The sequence below is a fragment of the Prinia subflava genome, chromosome 2 (genome assembly GCF_021018805.1).
Source record: "Prinia subflava isolate CZ2003 ecotype Zambia chromosome 2, Cam_Psub_1.2, whole genome shotgun sequence".
In the NCBI taxonomy this organism is placed as follows: domain Eukaryota; kingdom Metazoa; phylum Chordata; class Aves; order Passeriformes; family Cisticolidae; genus Prinia; species Prinia subflava.
In genome coordinates this window covers 41,507,273-41,529,248 of record NC_086248.1, presented here as the reverse complement: position 1 = coordinate 41,529,248, position 21,976 = coordinate 41,507,273, and the positions used below count along the sequence as shown (strand labels likewise).

Sequence of the window (21,976 nt, the reverse complement as noted above, 5' to 3'; positions counted from 1 at the left end):
TTAAACTTTTATTGTTCCCACGTGTTGGTGACCCTATCACACAAGGTCATCATTCCTCACCTATTTAATTTTCTTGTGGTAGGAAAACTTCTGTGAATGCTTCTAGTTTAGTTGCAGTTCATGAAAACAAAATAGCTGTGTTTTGTAGAAGAAATTGCTAGCTATATTTGTAGTCTGTTCTTGAAAAATTTAGGAGAAAAGTCTTCTGATATCTATACTATAAAACAGGGCTGCCATCTAGGGTAGCAGAAGTATGAACTTAGGTGAAATAGAGAAGAAAATTGAGCTGTAGAGAAATTATGACAGCAGTAGTTAATCCTCTGGGAATATTCTTCTGTTTGCTATTCTTTCCTTTTTACTTCCTACGTTAAAATTATCACTAATTTCAGCTATAATTACCTTCCAAAGCATTCTGATAGTTTTTCTGGGCTTTGTTAGGCTTTGTATGAAGAAATAGTTTGTCATGTTAATATAAACTAAAGTAAACAGTTTGAAAACATTATCCTGAAATGCCTTCTATATTAACAGATTAAATATTCACTTCTATAGCAATACTTAGAACTAATGCCTTTGCATGCATAAAATAGCATTGAATTAAGGGTCATTTTAAAAAAATACTGAAAGAGATCTGTACTTCAAAACTATACCGTAATACGAAATGTTACTCTGCTCTTGAAAACAGGGTTCCTTGCTTTCAAGGAAGATAATATTTATTATCCGATTTGTGAAATTCAACTGACTGTAATTTGAGTGATTTTTATGTATTGGAATTTTAGAGTAAACCCAATGACCAGTAAAAATCCAAGAAAAATTTCAGGTAGACATGTTCTTACACAGTGCAGCTGCATGTAGCTCAAAAGAAATGCAGATTTTTGGTTCACAGCGTTCTTTTCCTCTTGTACTTAATCACTGTAATATTTGAAATCCAATTATGTCTACCTGGTGACTTTGCAGCTGTTATGGGGGTTTTTTGGCCTCATTAAATGATCATAAGAAATTAAATATTTAAATTGAGAAAGCAACTTTTAAGTGTTAATTTTTCATTCTTTAGGGGGGTCACATATATGTCAGTGACATGAATATGGATTTTAGTGTAAAGCACATGCAGAAATCTGTAAACTTTTTAATTAAAACAACTCAAAGTAGTTGTAGTCATTTTGGTAATTAAGACTGGAGAATGAATAACCTGCTTCTGCTGCATCTTGTTTAGGGAATAGCACTTCTCAGTGGAATTTCATAGTATGAGTGTGGAAGAATGCAGTAGTCTGCTGTACTTTGATAGCATCCCCAGTGGCAGACTTTCATTCTTAGGAGTATTCGGTCTTCATTTAAAGTGAAATACAGGATAATATCTTAAATTGTAATGCAAATTATACCAAAGACCAAAATTGGTTTTATTTTTTAAGAAATGTAATCTCAAAATGAGAATTTTTAAAGTCAGGGGAGGTATATGCTAGTTCTAAAGTGCTGCAACCTTTAAAGGACCAATTTTCACTCAAAATATTTTAGACAAGTTGTTGTTGTCTGATTTTAATGTTGTCTTTAATTAGCACAAATTTCTGTATGCTCCTTAAGAAATGAATCTTTTATCTTAGATAAGAATGGGCTATGTCTTTCAGTGAAAGAAATAGGACTGAGATGGTTCATCAGGGGATTCACTTAGAAATCACCAAATAATTTTAAATGTTTTTATAATGTTTTGGGATAGAGGAGCTATATGAGTAGAAGATTGACTTTATAACTGATGGGCTATTTAGCTCAGACTTAAGGCTTCCATTAAGCTCAAGATCTCTGGATAAATGCTAGTAGAGTGAAACTTTTAAATTTAGTAATGTAAAGTCTCTTAAAGCAAGACACAGATTTTGTGTGTTTTGCATCTTTTTACAACAAAATAATTTTTCTGAATTTTAATTGAAAAATTGAAATTATCCTACCACCTAATCTTTCAGTTAGCATATTGGAAACAGACATATCAAATAAGAGTGAAGTTATTTTTAGTTTTTGTATTAATAAATAAATAATGCCTTATATAATAATAGCTTGTTGGGAATTAACAAGGAGAAGGGAACTAAGAACTTTGCATTTGCAGTAAACAAAATATAGAGGAAAATGATTTTACTTAGTCATTCATAGGAATTACTTATCATAAAACGTAATACAAAGAAGGAAACTTGCAAATATACCTTCTTTCCTGTGTTCCTTGAATCTGAAAGGGATTGACATTTTTTTCTCTGAGTCATCTGAGGCTATGTTGGAGATAATTTTCTGTGTTTCTGATTCTATTTCCGCTTGCTTTTGACACGTGTGGACCTTTGTCCTTCTGGACCTCTGAGATTGTCTTCCTGATGTGCATATTCCTTGTATGGAGACTTTTTGGCATATTGTCACATGCATTATCTAGGCTAAAGATGAATACCTCACTCAAGTTTTTAATCAATAATTTGACTACATAAGAAAAAAATATGTTTGCATATTAATAACTACTGTAGCAGCAAACAGCAAACAGCAGCAGACAACTGAGAGGAGATGTCATCACTATCTGTTGTCAATATCTGAAAGGAGAGTGTCAAGAGGATGGAGCCAGGCTCATCATGGTATAAATAGGACAAGAGACAAGAGGTAGAAATTGATGCACAAGTTCCATCTGAATTTGAGGAAGAACTTCTTTACTATAGGGGTGACTGAGCACTAGAACAGATTCTCCATGGAGATTGTGGATTGTCCCTTGCTGGAAATATTTGAGAACCATCTGGACACAATCCTGTGCCTTGTGCTCTTGGATGACCTGCCTGAGAAGGGAGGTTGGACTAGATCACAGACCCACTGTGGTCCCTTCCAACCTGACCCATTCTGTGATTCTTTGAAAACAAAATATCTGGTTCAGGTGTAACCTACAGCACATCACAAAGTATGTGTGAAAACTTTGTTAGATCTGTAGTGCTGTTTGCAGGGTAGGAGCTATCGTCTTCGTCAGCTTTTCAGGTTTTGTAACTCTGTAATTTTCAGTGTATTAATCTTCCATTAATAGTGAGATTATTACTTCATGAGAGTTGCTGGATGTAAATGCCTGGATGCAGTCCTTCAGAAAGTTTTGTCTTTATCCTGATCCATACCTCAGTCATTCACATAAGTCTGTGTGGAATGGGAGCATTAGGACTCCGATCCCTTTTGTCTGATATCTTGTCTCTTTCTCGTCGTCACTACTTTTGAGATTTGGCCAAGAACTATCTGCTATTTTGTATGAGTATTCTCCATTTTGACTAAATTTTCCAGTTATCTGTATAGGCTAGTTGGAGTAGTCACAGGTTTTTTGAGATGAGTATATGCCCTCATCATTACAACTTCCTCCTTAGATTTTTTTTTAAGTTATTAGTGACATTCTTTCAGAACTGCAACAAGAATATGAAAGAAAAATAATAAATTTCTTTTTATATGATGCAGTTGTTTCAAAATTCTTCCAGCTAGTTTATAAGTGGTGATTCATAGAAGAATTCAATTTCCAAGAAGTAATTTTTATTTAGTTTCATAGCATATCATAATCTCTTTACTTGGGAAATGTTAGCCAAAGCTGTTTTATATTGGTTAGAAAAAAAGGACTTCAGTTCCTATATTGTATGTTAATAGCCTGTTTTCTCACCAATGGCCAGAATGTATGTAGGTACTTTCTCAATGCCCTTGTTGTCTTTGCTTATTTTTTGTTGGGTTTCTCCCTTTGCCTTGCAGTGTCTATATTCTTGACCAACTAGGAAAGGTTTTTCCATATTAGCTCTTTGATTGCAGTTGCTTTTGAATCAGTGTGCATCTATTAGCTGTGGTTTTTTTCCTCTTAGGGATGCACTGTGTTTTCCCAGGGGAGTAAATTATGAGAGCAATATGCCATCAACAGAGCTAGGATTCTCTTTTAGTTGTATTTAAGTATAAGAAATTATGAGTGTTCTCTGAATTGGAAAAAACCCCAACAAAACCTGAAGAATAGACTGTAGCTATAAACATCATTGGTTTCCTCATTGTTCCATCTAGAAAAGTCAGGGAGATAGTGGAGATATCAGTACATGACAGGCCAGGACATCTAAAATGTTTCTTAAAAATTTGTAGATATTTTGAATGCAGATTTTAAGTATTTTTTTTGCAGTGTGTACACTTTTTTCTATTTCACTCTCCCATAGTTTTAGTTTTGCACAACATTAAGATTTTTTTTAATTTTATGAGGAAGAAAACTGTGGGCTTTTTTGGTTACATGTAATATGGATGAAATGTAATCAAATTAAATCCAAATCCTTCTATCCTCATAAGATTTTAACTTCTGAGGTTATTAGGAAATGCCACAACTGTTGCCAATTTTCCTTCAGCTGCATTAGTTCAAGGTAATTTTGTGTGTAATTCACAAATGGCATCAGAAAGCTCTAAGAGGAGGCTGTGTTCTGATCTCCATTTCATTGCTATAATCTGGAATAATTCTCTTGACATTGGATGCTTTTGAGTTTGCAGCAATGTCAGTGAAATCAGAGTCTCTACTGTGAGTCTGTTTGGATGCCAAAACTTATGCACATTTTCTGTAGAAATAGTTGCTTTTATGGAAAATCTTTCTGAAACACTTTGTTATCCATTTCCTCAAATCAAATCACCGGAGGGTATAATCAGTCTGTCTATAATCTTTTGTCATATTATAACTAGGTTGATGAACAAAACACAGTTCTCCCAGTGAGGGGAGGAGATGGCCCAAGCTGTTTCAGTTTCTTAACTCAGAGCAGGGAAAGCCTTATAGTGCCATGGTGCTGTCCTGTCACTTCCTTCAAACTGATTTGGGGTATATACATGCAGATGTCTTTGCATTTAATCTATATGCTGAACCCAAGAATATTTCTCAATGTTATCATTTTACTACAAGAGTAAGTGGTTGAATAATTCAGAAGTCTGAAAAAAGGTAAGACTGCTGCAGTTTGTGTAGTGTTGTTCCTCAAGAGAATAGTTTATGTATAAAGTTGGTGACAATGTAACTATAGACTTACAAGGATTTTTGTTGAAAATGCTTCAGGCATGTAGACTCTTAGCTGTCATATATGAAGGTAAATATTTTCCCCAAAACCTCGTGATTTTGAATATATCGTTCTTCTTTCAAGAGTGCAGAAGGCAGGACTGATGACAAACAATAAAAAACGAAAACAAAGATCCAAACAAAACCACAAACATACAAAACCAGAGATAAAGGCTTTTTATTCTTTGACGTTTTTGGTTTTCAATGGCTCTCTCTTTCAAGGAGGGCCTATGTTTCCATAGTTGGTAGGAGAATATTATACTCCTAAATTTTGCTGCAATTTGTTTTTTAATGGAACTGTTCTGGACTTCTCTGGATCTTCTTTAGTGAAAGTTTCTTGAACAGCACTCACTGTTATGAACTGGCCAGAATTTTGACATGTCTGAGAATTGACTAATTCAATAAAACTCTCAGTGTTTGGCAAATGTGAAGTTTAAAAGGTCTGGAGAGGGAATTTTAATCATGGTTTAGAAGCAGCATTCCAAGAAAAGAAAAATCATAATAATTTTTATAGTTTTGGTGTTATGGTAACTTTGAGCAGAGGTGATCGTTTAATATAGAATGGATATATGTTTTTTTTCCCCTCTCAGGTTACTTCCTCTTACTCTATTGAACTCCATTAGAATCCAGGAGAATTTTGCAGTGTTCCTTTTGAGTTTAAAGATACTAATATAACTTGAAAGTATGGAAATCTCCCTGGCTTCTGATGACTACTGCTATTTAAATACTTACCGCATTAACCAGTGAATACCGTGATAATTTTAAAATAAAGACTCTGTAGTTTTCTAAAAGATCTTTAATTCCAATTAAGAACATATTTAAAGAAATCTTACATGGGCTGTGATTCTCTGTCCTAACACGTCAGAATATAATTTTACCCTTATGGTTCATTATTTGGAATTTCTAGGAGTTCTTGTGATTTCTTAATTTAATTAAAGACTGGAGCATCTTCTGTGTGAGGAGGATGTGATAGACCTGAAAAGGAGGCTCAGGGGAATTCTGACAAGTGTGTATAAATACCTGATGTGAGAATGATTAACAAAGAGGGAGCCAGACTCTCATCAGCGGTGCCCAGTGGCAGCACCAGAGGAAATGGGCACAAATTAAGACACAGGAAACTTCATCTGAACACAGGAGAGTAATTTAGAACTGTGAGGTGATCAGATACTGGCACACTTTGCCAAGAAAGGTTGTGGAGTCTCCATCCTTGTTGGTAGTTGAAACACATCTGTATAGGTGTAAATGATCCTGCTTTGAGCAGAGGGGCTGAACTAGATTATTTCTAAGTTAAGTGATTCTGTGATCTGTGGTTGCTGCTGTCACCCAAATAGCCCATACCATGCAAGAATTGCTTTCAGTTCTAGTCTAGTCCCTTGCAGGAGGTAGGGTGCTGAAATAAGCTGTTGGTTCTCTGATGCCTTTTGTTACTTGCATCTGTCTAACGTGTATTACTCCAAGCTTCTTTTACAGCACATAACTCTTCAGGTACTACACTCTGGATGAGATATAATTTGTACTTACTTGAAGAAATTGTAATGCTGATTATGGCCCAAAGCCAGTCATAAGCTCTATTTGGTACGCTTGTATGATTTTCATATCTTTGTGTATGCTGCTTGTTCCTGCAAAAATTGTTCCCCTAAGTCCAATGAAATCTCACTGATATGATTTGGTGCTAAATGGAGCAGATCAAAACATCATGCAATTTTTCTTTTACGCGTTACGAGCCTTTGCTTAAAATGTATATATGTGCTTTGAAAGACAACATTTCAGTCTTTGGGGCAGGCAGGAAATTATATTCTTAAATAGTCCTCCTAAGATAATATAAAAATAATTGTACTTTTATGCTATTTATATAGTTACATTTTTAATTATTTCTGTTCCTTAATTCCATGAGCCACCACCTTTTCATGGAAGTAGCAGAATGTGAAAAATATTATCAGGAGAGGTTATAATCAGGAGATTATACCTGCAAGTCCCCAGGTATAATATCTATGTTTATTTCTGAGTGTACTTTCAGTAGCATAATAGTATTTACACTGGCACAAATGTGCTTTAAGTGTATAGACGCATAATTAGAAAGAAGGGGACGACTACTAATTATTCATAATTCAGAAGGATAATGGGAATGTATTTATTAAAATGTGTATATGTGTTTACACATACATATAGAAACATGTTTGTGTGTGCATATGAGTATATATGGGTAAATTTGTGTTTTAACCAATAAAATTCCAAAGGACAGCAAAGGGGAAGATGACTGAGAGATTATTCATGTGTCAGAACAAGGGACATCCCAGCTTCATATCCTGAGTTTCATGGTTTTTATGTAAAAAGCTATGGATTAGTGATGCTGTTACCAGTTAGATCAATTAGCTTTTTAACTTAAAGTGTAGTAGAACAGGTGACTGCAGAATGGGATTTGTTTCTCCTGAGCTATATAATGTACTTTGCATAAAACAGTTGTACATTAAAATAAAGCCAATGAATAGGGAAAATGCTGGAAGCTCAACCTTGGCTTATGGGTGCAGTGGATTATCTCCAAGATAAATGGGTAGTAATCCTATTACTTTGTTATAATATGACAGAGGAAGTCATCATTACATAGCATTTCTACAAGGTCTTGGTAATGAATTGCATGACTCAAGCTCTGTCTTAAGTGCTGATGGTCTGTGCTGTTTAGAGCAGACATTGCCACTACTGTGTTGCTAAAGCAGTTGTGTTTCTGAGCTGAGGCTTGCCTGCACACTGAACTGTATGGACTCGTTCATGAATATTACTTTAATGGCTTAAACAAATTTGTCCTATTTTTAAATTGCTGTTAGAGCACCAACACACAAATATCTTTCTGAGGAAATTTTTGATTTAGAATATCTTAATTAAGTGTAATCTCATTTATTCATAAATGCATTAATTGTAACAATAAATTCCATGGGAAATGATTGGAAAGCTTACTGAAGTAAAATCAGGGCGTTTATTCATTCATGTCACAGCTGCTTTCAGTATCATCTGGTTTGTGGAAAGAGTTGCTTCTCAGTGCCTTTTCATATTGATGCATGCTTGTGTAAAAATGGCATCATCTTAGGCTTGAAATCCTGTTAGTTGAGAGTAACACTCAGATTGTATTCTGCTCAAACTTCCTATGGTTTGTGTTGAATTCTAGGGATAAATCAGCTGTAGAATAGAAGACTAAAAGTATTGCATCTCGTTCATTTTCAGTAAAAAACCCTTTCTGCCATCCAGTGGCTACCACTCCTTTAAGCAAGAAGGGATTTCACTGGTTTATCTGAAAAGAAGCTGGTCTGTAAAAGCCTTGTTCATGTGCCAGAGGGGAAAAAAGTGTTTTCCATTTTAAAAATATGTAGTATGTGCAAATGACAATTTAAAAAACAAATCTTCTAGTACCTTTGTCATGCTGTGGACTTCCATGCATACTGTTGCGTTTCTGTATGCGGCCTTACTATTTTATGAGGACAAAACTACTGCTTTTGGATTATGTACTTACTGCATGGAATAATATGGAATTTAGAGGAAAGGTAATATTTTTTTCAATTAATGGGGAGTTGATTTGAAGATGTCTTAGGATTTTTTTTCCTCTGGAGATACTTTCTCATGTAGCTTTTTTAATCCTTACTATATTCCTGCAGAGTCAACTTTTAAAGATTATTTATTGACTGTTTTGGGATTCTGAATGTTGTATATTGATTTGTGAGTGCTGGCTTGAAAATTAATTAGTGTGTTGAATGAAAAACTAGGTTCTGTTTCAGAATACCATTATTGAAAAATACTTCTAGTTTTTAACCAGGCTCTTACATTTTGGTTGTTTTTATGGGTTTTTTTTGTTAATCTTTATTCTGCTCTTAACATTTCTGTTTCAATAGGCTTAGCATCTTTCCAGAAAGCAGCCTGAAGTTAATTTTTCTAACTTGCTACACAGCCCTATTTTTTTCTGGAACATCTGTTTATCAAGTCAGTCTTAATCCATGGTGTTAATATTTTCCAATAGGAAAAGAGACAGGAAATTATTTTTCTAAATACGTACAGTTGCATGTCCTAGGGCTATAGTATATGTAATTTTTGCCAAACATAAAAGAAAAAGATGTTTTACACTGCACTCTTAAAGTTTAAGAGAAGCTGGAACAGAATATTTTTACAGGTACTAGTTTAAGAAAACTTAAGTTGTATTTAAGGGTATTAACAATCGCACTGCTGTAAGGTGATCTGTATGTGTAAAGCCACACAAATTCAACTGGGTGACTGGGAAAAATTTCTGTCATCCATTTCTGAAGATACTTAGGCTGGGCTTAATGTAGACAGCAATGTTTTGGATTTTGTTTAAAAACTGCTTCTTTAAATAGTGTAATACTGTGTAATGTAGTGTTTTATTAGTTCAGATCTGTAATCTCCAGTTGTGTTAGTTTCTCTCTGATCCTTTGTTATAAATGCTGTAAATGGTGTTCATCAGTGTGAACTTTGTGCAATGTTTATAATGGCTTCTAAAAGCAACTCGATGGAATGGGAGAGAAGAGGAAAAATATATCCAATTACAAAGACCTGTCAAGAAATCTCAAAGTGAAATAACAGCCAAGTTAGAAACCTAAAATGCCAGAGGAGACCATACAAAGAGCTGATTGAACCCTGATAGCACCAACATGTTCAACAAGTCTCCAGGAAAACCACTAATACTTTATAAGGGTCTCATTCATCAAGATGAAATGAATTTTGAAGATGACACATGAAGTACATGTTATGTATACAAAACTTGGAACAAAAGAAATAAGCTTTCTTCCTGTAGTGTTGCAAGCACAGTAAACTGTGCAGGAACAGTGACAGTGAGAACTGTTGCAATCCTGAAATTCAATCACTGAAAAAGTGAAGAAACTTCATGAAAAGTACAGTTTTGTTGCTTTAGATTCTTTGTTTTTCTTCACCAAAGACAGTGATTTAAAATAGATGTTTGGATGTATTTGGGATTTGTCAATCCTACAAATACAAATGCACTTCATGATTTGAATAATACTTTTTCAGTGGGCCATAGGAAGTTTTAAACCCAAAAGCTCTAAGACAAAGGTACTGTTAAATTGAAACGGACAATTTTCAAAAAGAAAATGTGTTGATTGCATAGCATTTTCATTGACTTCTGTATCAGTGAATGTTGTTTATTCATGTTCAAAGCCATCTAAAATAAAACTACAGTTGGTTAGTCATTAAGTACATCATTCCTATAGATTTAAGAGTAGAGCATTTTTATTTTTTGTGGAAATGGTCTATTTATCTAAATTTGTAAGTTGTATCATTACCCCTCACATGAGGCTACTACAAGGAAGCTGCAGCACAATAATAGACGTGGTGTTCATTGCAAAGTTAAGTGAAGTATTTGATGTAAAAAGCTGATGAAGCCCTCATGCCTAAGCTTGCATTACTTGGGGAGGTCCTGCTTGAATAATTTGCTTAGTTAGGAATGAATTGGGAAGAATATTTGGTATTGGAGAGGCTTGTACCATAGAAAACCACTGTAAATTATTTGAAACACACAGAATAATGTAAAAGGAGATCTTCAGAAGATTCTTTGAGGCCTGTTCTTTACTGTATTTTTGTTGTTTCCTACAAGTAAAGTAAAAATTACAATCTTCAAATGTAAGATACTTTTCATTCTTTGTAGTAGAAGCAGTGCAAGTAATTAAATCTGTAGAAATAAAATTATGTATTCTGCAGTCTATTTTAAACATCTGTGAAAAGTAACTAAAAAAAGTATGTTGGAAAATTAATTTTATATTTTAAGGGCTTTTTTTCAGTTGCAAGGGTTTTATAATCTTCAGACGCAGAAATTGCCACTGTCTCTGTACAGTCTTTCTTTCCTGGTAAAAATGTAATTTTTCACAGAGACTAATAGCAAATTATTACTGTAATTGGTGATTTGTACTTTATAAGATTTAAACATGCATTAAACTATAATAAGGATAATTTCCTGTATCAACTATAAAGTTTATTTTTTCACAACAGTGTCTAAGTTTCTTTTGGACTACACATACAAGTTTTACGTTCCTTTTGGTGACTGCAGCTTGTTGCAAATTGGAGAAAGGTCTGAACATGAACAATTGCAAGATGGAGATTTTCTCGGAAGCAAGAGCAAGTTTTTACTGAATTTGTGTGTCTGTGTTTGTAAAATTGAACTCTATAATAGAGTTCTATTGTTTGGCTAACTCATCTTCCAATAGAATAGTCAAAGTTTGTGATCTTAGATTTTGAGAAGTATGTTCTTTTCCTGTTAATGCTGTTTTACTGATGTTTAATTACTAATCATACTGTATTTTACTGTGTTTTGGTCCCTCTCTTGAGAAAAAAAATTTAGGTGGTGAAATAATGAGGCTGAAGATTTTGATCCATCTTAGCAGATGTTACCGTGCTATAATTTGTTTTCTTTATTGATGCCCTATTTGAGGGTTGGTTAGAAGTGGTACCCTCAGAATAAAAAACCTTGGAATGATAAATATATTATGACAAGTGTCTGAAGGTTTGTTTCCACGTGTTCTTTGTCTTATGGTAACTATATGCATAGATACACACATGTACAAACATCTGTGAAAAATCCAAGAGGTGTGTTGTTTATTTTAACAGGTTGGACAACTTGCTTTTAAAGGCATGAAAAGACTAAACCGAATCCAGTCTATAGTTTTTGAGACTGCCTACAACACGAATGAGAACATGCTGATCTGTGCCCCCACTGGAGCTGGGAAGACGAACATTGCCATGCTGACAATCCTTCATGAAATTCGCCAGCATGTCCAGCATGGTGTTATCAAAAAGGATGAGTTTAAGGTAGGAGTTTAATGAACCAAAGACCAGCTTTTTAACTTGTAGGGTAAAACCTATTATACGTTATACATGGAATATGAAATCAGGAAGTTCTCAAGGATATTGGATTTTTCCAAGTTAAGGATAAGGCTAGTTTTGATTTATTTCATTATTGTTAAAGCCATTCTTATTTGGGGTCTAAAAATCTTATTATGTGAATAAAAAGCTATGAAAATGCATTTAGCTTTCATGCAGAACCAATTTTCAAAGTGATGAGGCTGTATAAACAAAATCCATTGTCCTTTAAACAGCTGCACACTTATCCAACAAAGATAACCACTTTTCATATATCACTATTAAGATTTTTCACTGTAAGCGCCTGGCATCATATTTCACAATGGATTGTGATTGGTAATGGTTGCCATGAAACAAACGACATTGTGGGGTTTGCTCATTTATCAAGTGAGTGTTGTTTTGGTGCAGATTGTGTATGTTGCTCCTATGAAGGCTTTGGCAGCTGAAATGACAAATTACTTCAGCAAGCGTCTGGAACCACTTGGCATTACTGTGAAGGAGTTGACTGGTGATATGCAGCTGTCAAAAGGCGAAATTCTGCGAACACAGGTATGCTTCATCTTTTAAAATACAGTTCTCTGCGTATATTTGTAACTTTTCATAGGTACGCTGTTCTTCAAACTTCTTGTGGTAGTATTGGTGAAGCAGCTGAAGCATTATTACTACATCTGTAATTACAGTGATTATGTACACTGATGTAAGGTCAGAATTCTTCAGTAAAAACCATCTTGGAAAAATGTAAAGTTTGGTCTGCAAATGGTGAGTTCCAAATAAATCTGAAATGCTGTAACAACATAGTTGCAAATATGTTAAAATAACATTTGCCTTCTTTTTTGTTAAAAAAACCAAAACCTCAACAAACAAAAACTGTAGGTTCCTGTTAACGGCTGATCTTACTGTTCCTCATTTGTCCTAAAAAAGTATAAGACATCACTAGGCTAAACATTTGACCATTCATAGAAATGAATAAAATTTGTGCATTTAGCCTTTCAAATAGGATTGCATAAATGGAGATTATTTTGTTTTAGCAGACACTTTTTGCCATATTTATTTCAGGCAAATGCTATGTGTCAGTGCAATACCATTTTTCCAAAACCTTAAGATACTTTTATACCTGTTCTGCCATACAGTTCCATGTGATTACGCTTTCCCTTCTGCCTGGTCCAAGAAACAGAGAGGAGAACTGATTTTATTCTCAATATGAACATTTATAAATGTAACTTGCAGTTATTCATGATGCAGATAAGTGATACTTTGGCAGTCAGCTTTGGGTATTTAATATTTTTATGGTGAGTGGAGAGAAAAACCCCTTCACATGACAAGAATATATGTCAGTATGTAATTAATAATTATGAGGACCACTGCAGCAGTAATTCAGTATGAATTTGTGAATAACAATTAGAAGATGTATATGCATACATATTGATACATACAGTCACAATACTGTGGTAACCAGTAAATAGCAAACCAATATCAATGAGTGACAGTAAATCACTGGTATTTTATCAGAGTGACTTTGCAACACCATCTACCTAAAATCTGAGTTCACAAAATTAAAAAAAAAGTTTGGTAGGAACTTTTACTAATTGAAATTTAGATACACAAAATTAACATTTTAAATTGCATCCTGTTTTTACAGTACTTTTCAGCTTGGGCACATAATCAAGTAGATCATGGTTTTAGTAGAGGGAGATAATGTGTAATCACTGCTGAAACTGAAAGTGACAGTAGAAAAGCCTGCTCTGAATGTAAGGACAAAGCTGGATAAACAGAATGAATACAGAATGGAAAAATGCTATTTACTTATACTCTTCTAGTTAGCAATATAATTCCTACAGTCTCACCCCACTTACTCTGTAAGTTCTCAGCTTACATCCAGTAAAAAGAGTAAGGGAACAAAAGAAACAAGAAATGTTTCAGGCTTTATTAAAAAAACTTTATGGGAAATAGTTTACAAAGCTGAAATTTATTACTCTAGTAATGGGAACTTATTAATGCATACAGAGTATTAACTTAGAGGAACTTAGTAACTTGAGTGTAGGAAGACTGTCTGCTTTATCATGTTCTTTTATTTCAGTCTAGAATGTCATTACTGACATAATTCTTAATTTTGTTGGGGAGAAGAGGCTTATGCAGATTGTTGTATAAAAATGAAGAAGTAATAGAGAAGGGAGGATGTAGGTAAATTTTTTTCCTGCCATGGACTCATCTCATTGCCTTGAATTTGTTTTCTTTTTGCTTGAAACTTACCTTCAAGGGATTTCAACATTTCCTGTGTATGTCATAGTATAGAAACTCTAATTTGAAGTACATTTGTATTTTTGAAACCTTTGGGGAGAGGGGAGGTGGAAGAAAAATAGTCTTCAGAGGAGGAAAAATTTGGAAGCCCCTGTATCTGTGACCCAAAAGTCAGTTTCTACATTTTCAAAGAAACTGTAGTTAAAGTGTTGATTAAATTCAGTTTTGCTTTTGCTCAGTTTTGTGTCCTTGGTCTTCAAAACATTGGGAAGGTTAAAAGGAAAAAAATATCAAGGTCAAAATTCTGGGACAGTGAATTAACATTTTTTGTTTTCTCTTGTTTGTTGTAGCTAGTCAGATTAATCTTATGATTAATCATAATGTATGTAATGAAATGTAGAAGGTGAGGATGAGGGATAATGCCAATGCAAGAGTTACCCGTGTAGTTGCTGCCACTCTTCTTGAAGATTCTGTAGTCCAGCAGTGTGCAATGTTTTATTGCTGCATAACAAAGTGCACTGCAAATATGTAGTGTATTATAAACTGAGGAAAGAGCACTTGCTTGTGCTGAGTCTTGCTTATTGCTCTGTATATATAGTTTTCTATGAAAACTCATGAGCTTTCTTTGCTCAACTAGGCACTTAAAACCATTTCATCCAAGCAGGTTCCTTTCACCATTTTTTACCCTGTATTAAATTGATTCTTCCTTCAAAACTTCATTTTACATTTTAGCCTCTCTAATGCGTACATTTCTCAGGAAAGAATACTCTGATAGGTGTTGCTGCTTTATTTATAGTTTCAGATTTGCTTTGCCAGTCATGGCTCTGTTTTCTGGCCTTTAGTAGTGTAAGTAATGAAGTACCTTTGTTTAGCAGAAAAGCAGTTTTTCCTGTAAGAGTCAATGCTACAGCAGGTGGATGCATGCACACAGTTTATATGCACAGGGACAGTATATATCATATGGGGAGTAAAAGGCTGAGAGTAGGATCATCAGCCAAAGTAGATGCTGCTGTTTCAGGCTGGATAACTATTTCAAAAGATCTCAATTGGTACTTCTGAGCAGCTGAATACCTGACATATATCTCCTGTGACAGTAGTCTTCTGCCCATTTTCTGAGCAGTTGCATTTTCACCATCCTTATTTTTGTCCTCAGATGAATCAAATCAGTCAGTGAAAGATGTAAAAACAAGGTGACTGTCAGGTATTAGTTAGAAGTAGTGCTTCAGTGACAAACCTGATAATTTTCTGCTTCCTTTCCATCCTGCTTGCTTCATCCTTCATACTTTGCCTGTGTATATTTAAAGATGTGTTTTGCAAGTTATTACATGTAGCTGTTGTGCTTATCCTGATGAGGAAAAATTGCTTTATCTGACAAACTGGTAACTGTCTCCCTTCTCAGGAATGCACCATTAATGTACAGTGGGAGCTACCTCTATTTTTTTCTACAAATATTTTTAAAGATATAAATGCTAGCCAAAAAAGGTAACGAATTTAAATTTTCATTCCCTTTATGGTGAAGTAAAATCTTTCAAATATTTTTGAAAAATTCCAATTAAAAAGGTTTATGGCACATTTTTCCATCAGTAACTTTCTCTGTGCTTTTCATGCCGTAATTTATACCCATCCAGAAGGTAGCCATGTTTCTTGCTGCTCCATACATGACATGATTTTACTTCCATGCTATTATTGAATGTTCATTGACATTACTATGGTTCCAACACACTTCATAAGCTTTTAAAACAAGTTTATGATTTTACCAATTATGAAATTGCCTTTAAAAAGAAAATGAAAATAGTTTTTATTGACTCTTCAGTCACTCTTCTAACCTGCTCTCCATATTATATGTGTTGAAAGCCAGTTACAAGTTTAACAAGTGGGATGTGAGTTAAAACTGAGACAATTTCTCTTCATATAAACAGAATGGTTTGACCTTGCGTTTGCAACAACTATAATGTAGTTATAGTTATCTTTTGAAAGTTTGGGGAATATAGCTGGAATTGGAGCAGTATAGATTTATAAGGTAATCAGCAGGTCTGAAGCAGTGCCTTGCCCTGGGCACAGTGTATTGTAAGCTGATGGATGAGTGGCATCATGCCTTAACTTGTGCAAAACACTGCCTCTTCAGAGTGCAGAAATGCCTTCAGGCCTTAACACAAAGTTAGTGGGCATCAAAAAATGTACAAGATAACTTTATTTCATGCTATGTAGGCATAAAACATTAAAAAGAAATTAAGATCCTTGGCATAACATAGGAAAAGCTTATCAAAGTTTCTTCTACCTTTATAAACACTAAAAATAGTTTTTGAAAATTACCCTGTTAAATGTATTTTGTTTTCTTTTTAAGGGAAGTTATTTTGATGTTTTATTGCATATTCAGTTAGTATGAATGTTTCTCACCCTTAGACTGGTACCTCACTTTTGCTTTAGATATGTTTTGGTATAATTGTCAACAACCTGCATTCTAATTCAAATAAGTACATTTAAGTGAGGCTGAAGTTGAAATTAATTTTCTGTAATGTTTTTGCTTTATTTTTATGCCTCACACTTGCAGTTACAAAGTGAAATTATTTTTATTGGTCTTAGATCTCTTCAATGCTTTGAGATGTGCCAGACTGTCATGAGCTTTGCTTGCTACAGATATGTATTAATGTGAAGTCCAAATCACAAGTGCTTTCTGTGTTGGTAAAATTATGTAATAGTTGGAAACAAATCTGGTCAAGTTGTGAAAGCTGGCTAACTTCCCCAGCCTATAAACCTCTACATAACTCTGTTCCTTCGTTCTCATGTTGTTGGAGTTAAGGGATTCAGACAACAGGAAAAGAAGATTTACTGTCTTTCAAATAAATATTATGAGAAAATGAATCAAAGTGTAATTGTGTGACTAGTCCTGATTCTGCTACTTCTGAACTATTGAATTTTTTTTTTAACTCTTTAGGAATATGGGGGGTTTTTTGTAAAACAAAAACATTTCTATTTTTGTTATGGTTCTTCATCAAAATATTGTTTATATAGCAAGCAAGGTTATTAATTTAAAACATATTATTGGATTTTCTGTCATGTTTACACAGTACTCAAATACTTCAAGGTTCACAGAAAGAGTTGTATACATTTACTGAAGTGCAAAGCTGGACCTGTCAACATGGGCCTGAAAGACATCACAGAAACAGACATCTCCAAAACTGCTAGGTTTCTGCTAGACTTCACATATCTCTTTTTTTCTGTCACAGATTTGATAAAAATTAATCTCATGTCTGATTAAAGAAGGGGGGAGCTTATCAGAAACAAATCAGAAGCTGTATCTGACCTTAGTCTGCTTTCAACCTAATGTGCTTCTAAAACATTCCTCCTTAGGCAGAAAATGGGAAAACTATAGGAGCATTCACCCATTAAAAAAACCAAAAAGACCAAAAACAAACCCAACCACAAAAAAACCAAACAAAAAACCTCCTTCATTCTTTATGAACTCTAAAAAATTCCAAGATGTTCAAGAAATGTAATTCAAAGTTTACATTTTTTGCTGTCTTGTCTGGGTAGTGAAGAAAGTCCTGCTAAACCGGACTTGCACTGTTAGAAAATGGGCAGCTGGCTGTCATATTTGTTCTCTTCCCGTTAACCTGTATAAAGTAAAGTCACATTGCTTTCAGAATTGATTCTTAACATTGCTCGAAGTTTATATGAAAACTGTCTTCACATTTTGCTAAGAAACAATCCTTCATAGGTTTAGAAAAGATACCACTTGCATTTGCCAAGTTCCAAACATGTTGAGCAGTTTAAAAACATGAATGGTTTCCAGGCACCTGGGTCAGAGCAGAAGGAGGGAAAGAGGTACTCCAGAGATTCTCTCAGAGCCCATCAAAGAGGCTGCGATGGAGCTGCTGTCCACACTGCAGCTCCTGGAGGGCCCCACACTGCAGCAGGCTGATGGTGCAGTAAAGGAAAAGGTGGCTCGTGGAGAGCTCATGCAGGACTGGCTCCTGGCAGGAGTTGTGCCCATGGAAAGGACCTGTGTTGGAGCAGTTTGTGAAGGTGTATCCTGTGGTAGGGGATCCACAGCAGAGTGGGGAAAAAAGTGTAAGGAAGAAAAGTCTGAGATGAAGTTATGGACTGACTATTACCACCATTCCTGAGATGTAGAGAACTTGGGAACAAAGCAGTGATGTTGAGCCTGGGGAGAAGCAGGACTTAGCAGGAAGAGGCTTTTAGGTTTTATCTTTGTTTCCTCACTATTGTATTTAATTTTTCATTTGCAATCATTTTCTCCCAGTCACATCTGTTTTGCCTGTGACATTTATTGGTGTCTTTAGTCTTGACCCATGTGCTTTTCCACCTTATTTGCTTCCCCTGTCCAGGAAAGGAGGGGAAGTGAAAGTGATTGTGTGAGCCATCTGCTGCAATGGTTGACCAACCACAGTCAGTTCTAGCTCAGTGAGTTTTAGTTTGGGATTTTTTTTTTTAAAATGAAGTTACTACTTTCACTGACAATTTAATTTTGGTATTTAAAATCCATGTGGTGGGGTTTTTTTGTGGGTTTTTTGTTTTGTTTTGTTTTTTTGGTTTTTTTTGGTTTTGTTTTGTTTTGTTTTGTTTTTTGGGGGGGGTTTGTTTGTTTGTTTTTTGTTTGGTTTGTTTTTGTTTTGTTTTTTGTTTTTGTTGGTTTTTTGGGGGTTTTTTTGGTTTGTTTTTTTGTTTTGTTTTTGGTTTTTTTTGTTTTTTGTTTTTTGTTTTGTTTTTTTGTTTTGTTTTGTTTTTTAGTTTATTGCAAATTCTATTAGCTGGTCCTTTTTCTATTTAACTTTAACCAGCAACTTATCCTTGAAATAAGAGTAATTTAGAGCAAAAAGGCAATTCTTATTGAAGACATGAGTAATACAACAGTACTGGTGGTATCTTTGTAAACAGTAGTGTAATAAATGAGAAGAGAATTCGTGTAAGCTGCATTTGCATTAGCAAATACATTTGTCTGATTACTGAAAATAATGCTTTTCTTGACAAGAGGAAATAGCCTGAAGGACCGAATGTATTTTGACGTCTCCAAGATTAGCTGATTAATTATACTTTTGATGGCAAGACAGAAGTGAGAAGTGAAGCAGAGACCACAAAAGCATCAGAGCTGAATATTGCGAGTAGTTCTGAGAACAACAAATGGCATCAGGACCTCTGAGTAATATGGATGATCACTCTGATAGATTCTGTCAGCCAATAGACTCTGATATTAAGTCATGAAGGCTTTATTCCCTATTGGAATCTGATACTAATAAAATGGAATAATGCTTTTTTCTCAAGTTCTTAACTGCAATATAAAACTAATCAAGTCCAAAACTATTGGAAGCAAAAGAGGGCTGTAAAGTTGAGGTGCCTGATGTTTCATCTACAGCTTTGTTTTTCTCATATACTCTTTCTCATTTCCTGCACTTTAATAGGATATAGAAATGCTTCTAAGTAAAAGCAAACAGTGAGGTTGATTCCTGCTACTTTTCCTGTGTACATTTTATTAACTTTTAGAGCATTATATTCTATTATATTCTGCTATGTATGTGCATCTCACTTCATGGATCTCACAAACCCACTATTAGAGGCTGAATATGCATATGCTGTGACTTTGCTTATTCATATAGTAAGTACATGAGATAGTGATTCTTTACAATAATAAAGATGATGTCATCTTGACATGCATATCACCGTACTCACATAAAAATGTTTCAATTTGTGAGAAAGAATTATTAATGTTTTTAATTCAGAAAGTATTGACAGTTCTTCTCCCATAACAGTAATTCACAGAATATTGTATTGTACTGCATTTTAACAGAAATCAACAATAGAACAGGTTTTTTTAAAGGTTAGTATTGTCAATTGCTATCCCGTTTGTATTACCACAGCATTTTGTGAAACTTATAGGCAGAACTTACACTGAAAATTTGCATAGAATGTACAATATAAAGTGTCTTTGAAGCAAGACAGTACTATTTTATTTTCTTGTCTCTTGGTGCTTTGTCCCTATCTAATCTTTTTGCTTAACCAGTATTTTTTGTCCATCCCTGTAACCACTTACTCTGATGTTGGTCTTCCCTAAGTGCCCTTCATCTCCTATTGCATGCCATTGGTTTTTTACTTGCAGTTGTTGCCAACATCTGTATGACTGTTGACTTTAGATGCCAGTCTATTTCCTTCCAGGAGCAAAATTGTGTTTTGGATGTGTTAGAAGTAGTAAAATCTAAAAACCTCTTTTGGTATGAGGAGTTAAATTTTCATGAAGTGGCCTTCAGAAGTGATCCAGGTATTATAAAGCTCACTGATACTGGAAAACCCTCTGCTTTTCAAGTTGTTCATTTCAAAAACAGAGCTTAACCTAGTTAATATTCCCTCTTCCAGTATGCCTAGAATGTAAAGTAGTGCTGGATTCTATGCATGCCCCTGGTTTCAATAGCAGAATATCTTCTTTTGATCAAAATTTGGACTGGGACAGAAAGATATCAAAATCTTATTTAAAAGAAAGAAGGAACTTGCCTCTCTTTTGAAAGAACTTCCTGAATATTCCTTTGTACAACCTTGCTGAAAGAAAACTTACTTTCTTCTGAATTTTCAAAGTTATGCACAATCTAAAAGAAGTCTTTCTAAATGAGGTTAAGTCTTATCTTTCAAATGAGAGAAATATACTGAAATATTTAGAACAGAAATCCTTGCTGAAATGGAGGTCTGAGTGGAGAAAGATCAAAATCTTTTTTATATAGTAGGATTTCTGTGTCACAGAGTCATCTCCACTTCACACTGTTGTTTCCATATGCATTTCCTTTGTTTCAGAAGTTCTCCTAGTGTGCAAAGTGAAATTTTGCTACCTGCCTCATTGATCATGCTATCTTCAGGGAAAACTGTGTTTAAAAAATCCCCTATCCAGGATCTCTTTGAGGCAAGGAGTCTTGATGGCACACCACAGACTACTACATTTTTTTTTCTGTCTTACTTTTAATTCTTTTCCCTCTAAATGTTGATTGTATTTCTTAATTAGTTCGTAGTTCTGAAAGGAAGAGAATTAAAATATAATCAGAAGGGATGTGTCTTTGTACACCTCCAAGATTTGAAATGCTGAGGGGTGTTTTAAAGTTCTGGTCATGGCAGTCTTTTCACCAGTAAGCAGTGTACACACCAGTTGACAGCAGTCACTCAAGTCCTCAGCTGGGCTAAATTCATTCTCTTCAGCTTTTGGAGGGAGAAAGTGGAATCCTGGAAGTGTTTTAGTGGAGAAGCAGAAGGAAGAAAAGTTACGGTTGCTGTTTTCAGAAATCCAAAACAGAAAATAACAAAAGAGAAGTGAAGACACAACCTGGACTAGATGAATCTGATCTGACTACAGTCTGCAGCTGGAGAAAATACTTACATTTGAAGCCTGCTTCCTTGCAGGTTGGGCTGATTTCTGTAATGTTGATATGCCCATCTAGCTGACCTCAGGAACAAGTTTTCAATTTTTTAGCACTGGAGTATTATTTCCTGACCTTTAAAGACAAGGAAGGAATTTTCCTGTGGGTGCCATTTTTGTGAAGGCCATGTTTGCCCCAGGTTTCTTACTTCCTTATGCCAGCTTGGAGAAATAGTAAAACAGGTAAACAATATTGATATTAAACAGCAAAAAGGTAACTTTGGGCCTGTGATGTTAATTGTTTAACTGAAATAAAGGCAGTAAGCTCTGCAACATCACCTGTAGGATTCTTGATTGTCTCTGATGCTGAAACTTATTAGGAAATAAATGAAGTTTGACTTGTATAAGAGATTGCTGGATATTTTTCCAGTGGGTTCAGTCAATAAGCTTGTTGCTTAGTTGAAATGTTGTCTGCATTGTTTCTA

General features: G+C 34.7%; 1 protein-coding gene across 1 annotated transcript in view; it reads left to right on the top strand.

Moving 5' to 3' along the window:
- ASCC3 (activating signal cointegrator 1 complex subunit 3) overlaps positions 1-21,976 on the top strand; it is a 263,876-nt gene that overhangs the window by 56,082 nt on the left and 185,818 nt on the right. Inside the window, exons 9-10 of the mRNA XM_063389711.1 lie at positions 11,651-11,851; positions 12,311-12,451. Coding sequence (XP_063245781.1) covers positions 11,651-11,851; positions 12,311-12,451 — 342 coding nt within the window. The remainder of the gene's footprint in view (positions 1-11,650; positions 11,852-12,310; positions 12,452-21,976) is intronic.